The following is a 13,285-nucleotide window of genomic DNA, read 5'->3' as shown; positions in this document are numbered from 1 at the left end:
CCGTAAACAAGCGAATCCCTTCTGTTCTACAAGCGTTCGTGAAGGAGAGGTTGATCTGAAGAAGACTCGTTCTTCCCCTTCGCTGAGTTCCAGAATTTTGTTGGCGCCCCCCCCCAAATGGCAGCAAAGAAGCAAAGTCCCGCTCTCGGTAAGTCAATCTCGGCTACTTTGAAGGGAGAGTCGCTCGAAGAGTTGGTGCGCAGGGCGGTGGTGGAAGCCATAAAACCCTTTGTTGACAAGCTGAACGAAACTGATCAAAGGGTGGGCTTAATTGAAAGCGAAGTGAAAACCATTAAGGAAGCAGCGGGGGGGCAGAGAAGTCTGCTCTGGAAAGTGCGTCACTTGTGAAGGCTGCAAAAAAGGAGCTGAAGTTGGTTGAGAACCAGCTGATCGGGCTACAGATGGAACGAACGCAGACAATTTTGCGTCTCCAAAACGTGAAAGAGGAGGAAAATGAGGATCTGTGGGAGGTGGTCTCGGAACTATTGGCGATACCCGCGAGGATGACTAAAGAAGAGGTTAAAAGCGCCATTTTGGAGGTCCGTCGGGCTTCTTCAAAATATGCAACAAAGCGACAGTTGCCTCGTGAGATCATTATTGACTTTTCATTTAAAAAGATTCGGGACACCATCCTATATAACTCATACAATGCGGATTTGGACTTTTTGGGTTTGAAAGTCAAGATTTTGAAGGACGTTCCATTTCTAGTCCGGAAAAGGCGTTTTAAGTATAAAAAGTTTGCAGCTCTTCTGAGGGACCATGGAATAAAGTACAAATGGTTATTCCCGGAAGGAATATGGTTTAGATATAAAGATCAGGCCTATAAGATACTATCAGAAGATCAACTAAAGGATTTTGAGAATAAAAACCCGGAACTCTGCTGCACCGAGAACGAAGAAAAGGAGAAGCCGGGGGGGGGGAGGGGGAGGAGAGCACCGCAACAGCGGTTGCACAGAGAGAATTGCATCCGGGACCTAGAAGGGGGAGGAAAGTTTAATCAGAATTTGAAATGTTTATTCTCTGTATGATTAACCACTCCATCATTATCCTATGGAGCTATTTTTGTATTATGACAGTATGAAGGGAAAACATTGAAGTGTAGTGTTTAGTGTTTGTAGTTCATTCCCCCCCCTTTCTTTTTCCATCCCCCTTTGTCCCTTCCCTCTCCCCTTTCCTTGTGATAGTCTTGTGTAGTGCTGTGTAGTGTTTTGTAGTTATGAAAAATAAAAAAATTTATTAAAAAAAAAAGAATTCTAAGGAAGTCTAAATCTAAGGAATTGATCTAGTTTTAACCAGTAGCTTCCAGTTGAATCTGTTTGCTGAAGCCCACAGGAAAAGTTGCCCTGACTGGGATGACCCGGGCAAGCCTTGTTAGATTTTGGAAGCTAAACAGGGTTGGCCCTAGTTAGTGCTTTGATGGGAAACCACCAAGAAAGGCCAGGGTTGCTATGCAGAGGCAAGGCAATGTCAAACTACCTCTGTTCATCTCTTGTCTTGAAAACCGTATAGGGTTTCTGTGCAACTTGATGACACTTTCTACCACCACAGGGAAGGTTCTCCTATTGTATTCTTTGATTAAGAAAACATGGCAGTCCTTGATTTTGCTGACCATAAGAAGTTAAACTATAGCTCTAGAGTTGCTGTTGAATGGTATGTTAGAGAGTTCTTTTTAAAAACGGAAATCAGATTTGCTGCTGCTGCTGCCTTTTTAAAGCTTTGGCAAATTCAGCTGCCAGGGAATTTCTGTATGATCATATGCATATTTAATTAGAAGTAAGTCCCATAATTTAAGAGTTACACCCATATATAGTATTGCCAGCATGGGAGCTTTTCAAGGGGGGTCATGGGGAGGGGAAGTGTCATTGACACAGCAGCAATACTTCTGGGTGATCTCCTGGAAGTAATGTTGCTGTGTCCATGACGCTCTAAGAATTTCCCCAGTCTCTATGGTAAAGATAGTAGAGGTTGAGGAAATTACTAGAGGATATGGCTTCTAAAAATGACATTGCCACATGTGTGGCATCTGCCCCCCTTCCAGTTTTCTTCTGCTGGTCAGTTGTCTGAGAACAGGCAGAGAGGGGAGGTTGCCTGTTGCTGAGCGAACACCTGGCAGTCCTGCCTATGTAAACGTGCATAGGATTGCAGCCTTGAACCCAATGGCACATAACAGTGCACAAGCTTTTGAGAACTTTTTGTGTTACTTGGTTGGGCCTAATGAAAAGTATTACATGGATTATTCTCTGTGGTTTATGAGGCATAGAGTGATTCCACACACGTTGGATAATGCACTTCCAATCCTCTTTATAGATCATTTGGAACGGATTTTTTCGTGTGCGGAACAAAAAATCCACCTCAAACGATTGATAAAGTGCATTGAAAGTGCATTATCCAATGTGTGCGGAATCAGCCATAGAACAGCCTGCCTAAGAGTTAATGACCTGGCCATGATCATGTTGGGTTTATTTTAAATCAATAATTTTTAAAAATTTAGATCAAATTTCCCATTATATTTCACATTGGTATTTCACATATTTCTTAAGCAATGATTTATTGGTTGACTAACCCCTAAAATAAGTTAATTAAAACCAAAGACAGCATTTAGAATATACTATGTGTAATTTTATAGCTTGATATTTTTACTATTTTGGGACATTTTACAAGGTACATTGCTTAGTTAATGGATAACTTTGCTTAACTGTGTGCAAGAGGAAAGCTGCAGTGTATTAGGAATGTTAACTAGAAGCAAATCGCACACCACATAAAGCACTTATATTTTATTAAACTAAACAATCTTGAATGTTACCTAAACTTTTCATGTTTATACCAGACTCCTTTGCTTGCCTTTAAAACTTTTGAAGTGAGATCTCATTATACAAAACTTTTCCTTCCTTTCCTAGTCCCCAGTCTCTATGGTCTTTGTCTATTGAGAGACAAGTAAGAGTCCAGACTTTCCTAGAAGGAAGAACTGGTAGTTGCTACGCAGAGCAGGTTATTTTCATAACAGGAAAGGAAATGCCCTTGCTTGTTTATAGTGAGTAAATACTCAGCATTTGAAGTGTAAACGAAGCTCTGGTAGTTAAAGAGCATAAAAAAGGAGTATCCAGGTGTGCACAGTGGACTGTTCTTTTAGAGACGGGCACCACTTGCCACCAAAGGCTGGACCTAAGTGCCTGGAATGGCCTGCCACTCCCCGGCCCCCCGTTTCAAAACCAGAACAACCATATGCTATATAACCTAGTATGCCATATCTATACTGAATATTCATAATTTTAAATTCAATATTCATAATTTTTAAAATATATTTGCCTCAGGGTTCTTTATTTATATATAAAAATAGCCAGTAGCACAGGGCCAAGCTACATGTGATCATGGGGATTCAGGATTTGATCTCTGAAGTGTAATTTAGCTGCAAAAAGCAGCTGTGGGGATCCCATAAGGATTTGGGTCGTCATGACACTTGGGTAAGATGAGGTTATTCCCCCCCCCCCCCCACACACACACCCTTTGCCATTTGTCCAATTGAAAATGGCTCTTGGTGCTAATTTAAGCTCCAGAAGAGATACAGATAATTGGCACTGGTACAGTACAGGAGCCTGTCTTTGTGACTTAATGGGCTTTAAAGCAGTCATGGGGAATAACAGGGAAATGGTCTGGAACAGGTTAGCTTCTTCTTCTGCAGTGCTCTGATAAATATCACACACACACACACGTGCACACACACAGAACTGCTTTTTGCTGCTATACTCTGTGTGTGTGTTGTGGGCAGACACTTGGAACTGGCAGTGAGATTGAACAGCCTGCCCTCCGTGGCCCATTTCTGCCTGCAAAAGCATGCTGGGAAAAATCATGTGCACTTCCATGCGCATGCCGGGGAAGCCGATTTCCACACACAGACTGTTTTGAAGGTGAGTGCTGGAAACACATTAAACTTGAATCCCCCCCCCCACCTCATTCACATTTAATATCTTGTGTAATCAGAGAGTTCCAGTGAAGAGCCAGTGTGGGCACAAAAGGTACTGATCACAAATATTATGACAGCTGCCTTCTAGTGCTTCATTGTTAATAACTGGACTCCCTGCATCTGATGAAATAAGTTGTGGTCTCCAAATGCTTACACTAAAAAATAAATTTAAAAATTGATCTCTAAGGTATCACCAGGCTTGCTCCTTTACTTCTCCGTAATGTTAGCTTTTTCTTAACAAGAAAGTAAATTTCTAGACCTCACGGTTCTGGAGATCAGCTTGTAAATTCAGTATCCACTCATTTCAAAGGCTTGTAATCCTCCCAACAAATATACAGCAGAGAAATGTTTTTTAACCTCATCATTTTTAGAATCACCGTACAGTTTGTGTGGACTATAAAACGACACTAGTAGTAAACTGTAAAGTTATTTCTTCATATAGTTTTCTTTTTTTGTTTTGTTTTTATCTTAGGTGTACATCTGAGATCAAGTTTTCAGATATTCAGATGTCCCAAACAAATTCCAGTATGTTCATAACAAGAACACAAACTGGTTTATTCTTGGATTTGCCCACTAACCCCCCCACCCCCATGCAGACATCCTGGTTTAAGAAGGCTTTGATCACATCACAATTTGTCCTGATTTCTTAGGGGTTGTTTCCTGTACACAAATTGTGATTCTTAGCCACAGTTTAACCCAAGGGGAGTGGGGAGGGAATATGCAACCCCAAGATTAAACGTGGGCTCGTCATCAAAAGCATACTGGACTTCTTTTATAATGTTTGAATGCAGTCTTTAAAGAGCTGGGACTTGCTTCTCGGGGCTGTAACAGGTGTTTCTGGTTCATTTCCGGGTACTGAGCTGATAACCCATATTGTAAAATAAATACAAACTTATTTTGTGGAACTAATATCACTGAGTTCAAGCATGTAAAAACTGGAATGCTGTTGCTAGCAAGTTCTGTGTTAACCTTCAAATGACATCCTTGCTGGCAAGTCACATTTTCTTGTTTGTCTGTCTTCCCATCAACCTCAGCTTTTTCAGCTAGGAATTAAGCATTCCATTCCCCATGCTTGGTGTGCTAAGTGAACAAACTCTTGTAGGACGTGCAGTTTACGTCTTGAGTGAGAAAAGATCCCTTTTCTGAGATATAATTGTATGAAAGCTTTGGAATCTGTCATTGTTCCTTCCATTGTTTCAAATGTGTTTGATGCTTGTCTTTCAACATTAGAAACATGGCAAATAAACCAGATGAAAGTCTGAGCATGAGTGAGTGGCAGCCATCTTCCCATGCTGGCTTCTGGCCGTGTCAGCCCACAACATAGCATTTATTTGCATCCTAGCACGTCATACAGCATTCAGCCTGGATGAGCTTCTCATTTATATTCTGGATCAACCCTGTGTATACCAAAAGTATGCTGAGACCACTGCTACAGTCTGAGATGGCTGGATGTCAGCCTGGGTTGGCTTTTTCCTGCAATTGCTACTTAGTTATATGTCTGTGTGAAGAGCCCCTAAGTGTTTATTTTGTGGGCAGCTCTGTACGGTGGACAGTAGGAAGGTGGTTAGAAATGATTGCAAAGTATCAGTGCTTGGGAGGGAGTCTTTACAGGGCTGACTCTCTTAGGGCCCCAGGTGAGGAATGTTTTTGACAGCCCCTCCCATTTGTTTGATTTCCAGATACCTCATTCGTTTATTGCATTTGTAGCGTAGGTCCTGGCCCCAGCATCCTAAATATGACCCGATGCAATAAAGATCAGACACCGATTATGTGGGTTCAACTAGTTTCTTTATTAACTTTTAACTTTAAATTGCTGATCTCCGTCAACCGCTTAAACCATAAGCTGACTATTTTGAGGGCAGGCTGCACTAGGCATCCTCCTTGAATGCCCGCCTGGCAGGTCCACCCTGGCTCCAAACTTAGCTGGTGATTTTCACCTACCTCGTTTATCATAGCCTGCACAGCCTCCTCTGCTGAGAGGTGCCAGCTTCATCCGCCTCCCCTGGCGGGCCACAAAGCACCCACTAGGTTCAGGAGATGCCACTCAGCACCTGGGGTGCTCCTTCACAGCACCACCCAACTGCCCGGCATGTGATGGCTTGGTCTGGGCACTCCCCTTCCTATCACTGAGATGCCTCCGGGTGTTTGCCGATTAAACCTACCTATCCTGAGCAACCCGCCCTATTCCTGCTGACTAGTTGTGGCCTAACCAGCTTTTAACCAGACCTATTTAAAGCCCTACCACTGCAGTCATCGTGGAGCAGGTGAAAAACAAACCCCCTTCCCTTGCCAATGTGAAGGAAGCCCCGAAAATTCCTGCTCGGCCCCAATTGGCAACCAGCTGGTCTCATAATGTATTTAGGGAGGGAGGGTGGGACAACCTTCTCCACAAATGGAGACTGAGGAAAAGGGCAGCTAATCACATCACCTGCTGCCCTATCTGGATTGGCTGAGCCGCCCACCTCAGCCCCGTCCATCAAGCCTCATGTCATATTCAAATTACGTGGGCTGGGGTAAACTGGTCCATGGCTGAATGTCACAAACTTCACTTTCATGCATGATTTGTTTGCATGATGTAGCACTATCAAATGAACTCATTTCATAATTTGATTATTTTATGGTATCAAATATCACTGGCACTCACATACTGTTTGTAGGACAGGCACCAATATTGTTGATTTCCTCATGAATAAGAACAAAACTGAAGCAAGACTGGCCATGCAAATCAACATGGCAGCTTTACAAGCACAGATGAACTGTTTGTCCTGTACATTTGACTTGCTGAGTAAATAACCCTTGACAGGTGTCTGGATATCCTGACCATTTTAAGTCCAGCTCTGATTCCATATACAAATAGTTTATAGGTGAAAGTGATTCACCCATAAAGGAAGGGTTTTCACGAGCCCATTTCTTGTCATCATGACAAGAATTTTCCCTGGTGTACTAATCTATCTGTATAATCTTATCTGTATGGCACTGAATGATGGGGGTCATGTGTGCATACCAAATTATTGCCAGTTCCAGATGCCACAGAGAAGTGAAACCATATTTGAAGTTAACCTGGTACAACCTTCTACAGACCTTACAGTGACTTACCTAGCTGAGCCAAAATTTACTTAGGTACCTGCTGGTTTGAAACATTTTAAATATTCTCTACAATTATCTTTGCACAGCCAGCCTCATGCAGTTCCCCCTTGTCAAATATTTACACTGTCAACAAGGGGACCCTCTGCTCTATGCATATCTACTGTGGACAGATGATATTATATTGTACTTATCTTGTTTAAACATTTTACTGGTTAGACATTAAGCTAAATTAAACAGGCCTTTCTCTGGCCTGTGTGGAGCGAGTAAAAGATACTTCATTTATGCTACCCAGCCCTACTGGGTTACCATTTTGCTCTGTTGAAGCTTGGCTTCAGTAGCTTTGCATAGGCTAAATTTACCCGAACAGACTTGTTTGAATCAGTGGCCATGCTGTGCCTTGTTTTCCCCAAAAGGAAGGCAAGGTTTTAAAGCAGAAATCAGATGAAAGATGGCACTGTGCAAAGTTTCTGCCTGAACTCAGAGAGAAAGCTGTCTAAAGATGTTAACAATGTAAAAAGAGGTAAAGATGTGCTTAAGGTGTACATCTGCTTAAGATATGTATAAGAGTGGTCTTTTCCTGGGCCTTAGAGCTTTGGTGCTGCTCTCCTTTCATTTGAACCACAAGGATATGCCTTGTACCTGCAATCATTATAAATATGTAGGTCACTGTAGTTTTCCCCTTCTTGCAAGTGGGATGCTGAGACAAGAAGTGGCTAGTCAATTCAAGGCTGGGATGAGATGTGAACCAGTAAAATCAAAGTAGCTTTATTAAGAGTTGTGTTCCCTTTGCAATACAATTTCTTTTGTCATTTTTTGTAAATATTTGAAGGTTCTAGGACGCAAGCCTGAACTTCAGGAGGGCAATGACAATGATGATGAAGCTGCTGATATCACCAACAGGAGAATTGCTAAACTCTACATGGTAAGAATGGAATCCTCTCCTTTTCCTAGGGTTGTATTATAGGTACATTGATGGTGCCAACCTAAGCAGAGTTGCACTCTTTGAAGTCCTTTGAAATCAGTGTGAAAACTGGGAAGCAATGCAGCCTGAAAGCTCTTCCTTGCACGCCTAGAAAGTTTAACCATGCAGTCCTATGCTATATGATCAGTACCTTTTAAGCTAATTTATGAGAGCAGAATATCAGGCCATTTATTTATAAATGCTTCCATTTAACTAGTTTGCTAGTTTGGTTTATATATTCCCCAATCAATATAGGGTGGGGTGCAAAGGCTACTGTGTTTTTTGTGGAGGTTCTCTTCTTTTTTAAAAGGGACAGTCAGTTTGAAAGGATCCATTTCCTTGGTGTGAATTTTTGCCGTCTTTTGGTTTATATCGCATACTGTGGTGAGAACTGAGAGAAGAACAGTATATTGAAAAAAGGAGCCTGCAAAATCATGGAGCACAATAGCACAGCTCCCTCTTTCGGTAACGAAGTGGAATGATTTGCCTATTTCCCCCAGAGTAACAGGAAACCATCCCAACTGTGACTCTGTTTACATTTTTCTTTAGCAAGTTCTGACGAGGCAGTTTTTCTCTTTCTGAATTGTCAGATGCTGATAACATTTGATAACTATACTAACTTAGTTCCAGATGATGCATACTGTCAGATGGGATTCCCTTTCCTCTTGCCTCTCTGAAGGACCAACTGTATGTAATGGCAAAGATCAAATGCCTGGCTCTCCCAACATATTTTAAGATTTAAAGGGCTCTGAATTGGGTTGAGGTTATGGTGTAGGGTGGTGGTGAGCCCTTTCCACTTGTATTATTTTCCACATAGGAATTTGGTCCCCAGAAGCTATTAGCCCTAATATGGAAACAAGCCCCTATTATGGCCATAACAGTTTGGGGAGGAGGCGTAAAGCACTTCTCCCCATGCTGCACTGCAGCTCTGATCCAAACTGTGGCTTTGTAGGTTTAAAAACATTAATATCCCTTTTCTCATCTAGTTCTGCCCCTTGGCCCTTCTACTAAGCTCCCCTGTTCCCCTTCTCCTCCATATAGTTCCATGTAGTCACTCCTATTTTCTTCTATTTTTCCAGCTAACAAAATACGTTTTACAGTAAACTCTCTTCAGGACAGCAGTTCCCTACCTGTATCCATAATCAGAGCTCAGTGTCACCAATCCTAGCTCCCTCTCCTGTTTGGAGACAACTCCTCAAGAAACCCATAGTCCAGGAGTTAAAGGAGCAGTAAGGTCTGAAATACTTCAAGGAGCATTGCTGTAACGAAAAAAGAACATAGCCTACAAGAAAATCCAATGAAACCAGCTACCAAGTTTCTGTCTTTTTATCATTTGTTTAGTCTTGTAAATTGGTTTAAAAAGCATTAGTAATACTGAGTGTTCCATTCAAGTGTTCTGTCTGCTGTTAACATGTTAGTGCTGGATAAGTGCTTGGTTTTCGGTAATCATGTCCCTTCTTTTAGACCAGCTATTAGCATTACAAGCATAATGGTAACATGATCCAAACAAGGTTACTAAAATACTCTGGATTTTGACTTGGTGTTAACATGAGCTTCTTGTCAGGTTTCAGATGCAAGCGGGTCCATGAAGGTTTCAGTTGTGGCTGAGGAAAACCCTTTCTTGAGGGCAATGCTTTTGTCTGAAGAGTGTTTTATACTCGATCATGGTGTAGCTAGAAAGATATTTGTATGGAAAGGTATGTAACAAATCTCTTTGCTTTGCTTTTTTACATTAAAAAAAATAACAGTTTCTGTGTGCAGATCCAAAGTCTCACGCAGAAGGAACTTCTGCACATCTGCAGGGTCTCTGCTTCCTTCACTGGTAGAATCAACCTGGGCATTCAAAAGAATCATCCTGCACTGGGATTGATTCCCAAAAAGCAGGGAAGTTGTTACAAACAGAGGAGCTTTGCGTAGATATTGCCGCTCCTGTTCCCAGAACCAGTTATTGGATCAGGGCCAGAGCATTAAGAGCGACAGGCAAGGATCGGGAAAACCCTGCTCAGAGTTTCACTGTGCCATAAAGCTGGGCCACTTTCTCTCTGTCAGCCAAAACGATATCATCAGGTTGCTATGTGGATAAAATTGGGTACAGGAGAATCGTGTCACCTTGAGTTCCAAGGGAGAAGGGTGTGGTAAAAATCTATGTACAGGTAAATAAGATAACAGCTTTAACGATCCTTAACTTTCATTCCCATATATTCTCCATTCCCCTTTACTTGGCATTTCAAAACTCATTACTACTGCATGTATTTGCTTTGGTAGAACCGCTGTGCGGTAGAACAGCTGTACCATTTAATGCTTTTAAATGTTTTTAAATGTACCATTTAATGCTTTAGATGTTTTTAATGGTATGTGACATTTGTATTTTGTTATCCGCCCTGAGCCTGCGAAAGCAGGGAGGGCGGAATATAAATATAATAAATTAAATTAAAATTAAATTAAAATGGGAACTGATGCTGAAGGATAGTGACTTGCCACCAAGTGAATTTATAGGTAGGCAATTACAACTCAGTCTCCTGGCCCGAGCTCTGCTCACGACTTGAGTTCAATCCTGGTGGAAGCTGGGTTCATTCAGCTGGCTCAAGGTTGACTCAGCTTTCCATCCTTCCAAGGTCGGTAAAATGAGTACCCAGTTTCCTGGGGGTAAAGTGTAGATAACTGGGGAAGGTAATGGCAAACCACCCTGTAACAAAAAGTCTGCCAAGAAAACGTCATGATGTGATGTCCCCCCATGCGTCAGTAATGACTCGGCGCTTGCACAGGGGACTACCTTTATCTTTTACCTCCTGGTTCCATGTAACAAATCGTCAGCTTTGACAGGAAACATGACTTTCAGTATAACACATAATAAGGACTCTTCCAGGGATCTCAGTCCCTCCTTTCTCTGTGGCATTGCTGTTTTCTTTTTTCTCTTGAGTCTATTGAAGCAACATGCTCAGAAGACAACATATTGCCTGCTTGCTTGGTGCAACAATCAGTAGAAATTGGCCAAAACAGCACAGAATGTAGGAAACTAACTAGATTGGTTTAATTCAAGCTATTATTGCATGTTCCTTGGTCCAAAGCAAATACCATTGTCAAAATCACTGAAAATCTAAAGTTCTACAGTTTTAAAAGATGTGAGTTTTTGAAACACCAGTATGAAGTCTTTTTGATGTGCTATCTGTGTCTGTCAAGAGCTTAAAAAATTGCAGTCTGGAAGTTTGCCTCCATTTCCTCTACTGTAACCCTCACTACTCTTTTATCGTAATAAGGCAAGGATGCTAATCCAAACGAGAGAAAGGCAGCCATGAAATCTGCTGAAGAATTCATACAGCAAATGAATTATCCTGCCAACACCCAGGTATGCCTACAAGAGGAGCAGCCAGAATTTCCCTTTTAATTCAGGTAATTCCTAAAGTCACACTGACTAAGGATATGAGGTCAGCTCAACTCCCATAGCCGGTAACATGCAGGAGTAGCAAGGTCTCTCTCAAAGCATCCTCACTTTGTTCAAACCGTGGAGGAAACATATAGTTGTACATGTGGGCAGCTGAAATTGGCTGTGCACCGTGCTGACTGGCTCCAACTCTGAGATCATCAAGAACCCTATTGGTTCAGTTGAGAAGTCAAGCTCAGCCTATACCTGAAGGACTTGCAAGAAGTGCTTCTTTTGTATTGAGCGTGACTTTGGCCTATGGACATAAACTAGGAAGCCCCGGGTGAAATCTCAGCTCAGTCCTGAAATCAGAAGGTGGCCTTATACATTATTTTCTCAAGTCTTTCTGAAAAAAGATGATAGTATTTCACAAGTAAGCTCAAAAGGGAAGAGGTGAACCTGCCAGAATGCTAGTACTTGTCTGAAAGCTACTTAAAATATTCTTCACTAGACTGGCTTTCTCATAGTTAATAACTCTGTGTCTTTCCCTGAATGCCACGGTCCTGAACTGTGGTTAAGTGGAAGCTTTCTTTTATATACTGGAATATTCAGAGATTCGACCAGCCAGTAGCCGTTTCTCTCCTTTGTAGATCACCATACCTTTTTTAAAAAAACTCTTAAGAACTCAGACAGCTTTAGGCTCTCCAACTTTCCGTTTACATTATCTTTGATTTCAGATTCAGGTTCTTCCTGAAGGAGGTGAAACACCAATCTTCAAGCAATTCTTTTGTGACTGGAAGGATAAAGATCAAAGCGATGGCTTTGGGAAAGTGTATGTCAGAGAAAGAGTGGCAAGAATTGAGCAGATTGAGTTTGATGCTACCAAGTTACACGAGTCTCCACAGATGGCCGCCCAGCACAACATGGTGGATGATGGCTCAGGAAAAGTGGAAGTGAGTAGGGGTATGTGCTTTGGGTTTCTGGTTTGGATTTTTAACCTGAATCGGGCCCAATTTGGAAAAATTCAGGATTCCCAAATCGGCCCCAGCATTGCTGAGCCGATTCGGGAATCCTGACGCAAAGCTTTCCGAAGTGATTCATATTGCTTTGGGAAGCTTCGGGTAAAGCAGCAGCAGCCACAGCACTTTTCTAGCTGTTTGCATTTGCAAACAGCAAGAAAAGTTTCAAATGTCCCTCCCCACCACTTTTTTCACCTGGTGAGAGGTGGAGGAGGGACCCCCCCCCCTCTTCCGTCTCCCATTGAGTGAAAAAAGCAGGGCGGGAAGTTTGAAAACAACACTTTTCTTGTTGCTTGCAAGCAGTAAGAGAAGTGTTGCTTTCAATCACCTGCATCTTTTCAGCTGATTGGTGGGAGATCCCCTCCCATCAGCAGAAAAAAGCTGCTTTCAAACGGCCTGCTGTTTTTTTCAGCTGAGGGGAGGGGGGACCCCCTCCTCCCCTCAGCTGAAAAAAGCGGCAGGCTTTTGAAAGCAGCAACACTTTTCTTTGGGTAAATCCAAAGCGGGAAACCCAAATATTTTCCAGGTGCATACCTTAGAGGTGAGTGTGTTTTTCTCGCTATCATTCTAACCAGCTTTTCTTCCATGAAGTAAGTTTGCTTTATGTTGGCAGCCTTTTAATATCCCAGTCCTGTTGCTACCTTAGTGTAGTGGTTAAAGTGTCAGACTAGGACAGTGTTTCCCTTTTTTTCAGTGAGAAACCCCTAAATTAATTTCTCAAATCCCAGCCCATACCTATGAAAAAGTTTACAGGCCAGAAAAAGTTAAAGGAGGGGAGCACAATTCAATTACTGCTAAATTATTGTCATTTGTACTGTCAGTGCTCTGTAACAATGTGAAACAAACATAGACACAATACCATTGTGGGGTCTTTGAGCACTGTACTTACCTGTAAT

At 42.1% G+C, this 13,285-nt stretch overlaps 1 protein-coding gene across 2 annotated transcripts in view; it reads left to right on the top strand.

The window, feature by feature from the left end:
* SCIN (scinderin) overlaps positions 1–13,285 on the top strand; it is a 74,129-nt gene that overhangs the window by 37,834 nt on the left and 23,010 nt on the right. For both annotated transcript variants that reach the window (XM_054990891.1, XM_054990890.1), the window contains exons 5-8: positions 7,878–7,970; positions 9,574–9,706; positions 11,267–11,355; positions 12,108–12,323. In XM_054990891.1, coding sequence (XP_054846866.1) covers positions 7,878–7,970; positions 9,574–9,706; positions 11,267–11,355; positions 12,108–12,323 — 531 coding nt within the window. The remainder of the gene's footprint in view (positions 1–7,877; positions 7,971–9,573; positions 9,707–11,266; positions 11,356–12,107; positions 12,324–13,285) is intronic.

Source organism: Eublepharis macularius, chromosome 11 (genome assembly GCF_028583425.1).
Source record: "Eublepharis macularius isolate TG4126 chromosome 11, MPM_Emac_v1.0, whole genome shotgun sequence".
Lineage (NCBI taxonomy): Eukaryota > Metazoa > Chordata > Lepidosauria > Squamata > Eublepharidae > Eublepharis > Eublepharis macularius.
Note: the sequence above shows the minus strand (reverse complement) of the source record. Positions and strands in the feature narration are given on the sequence as shown.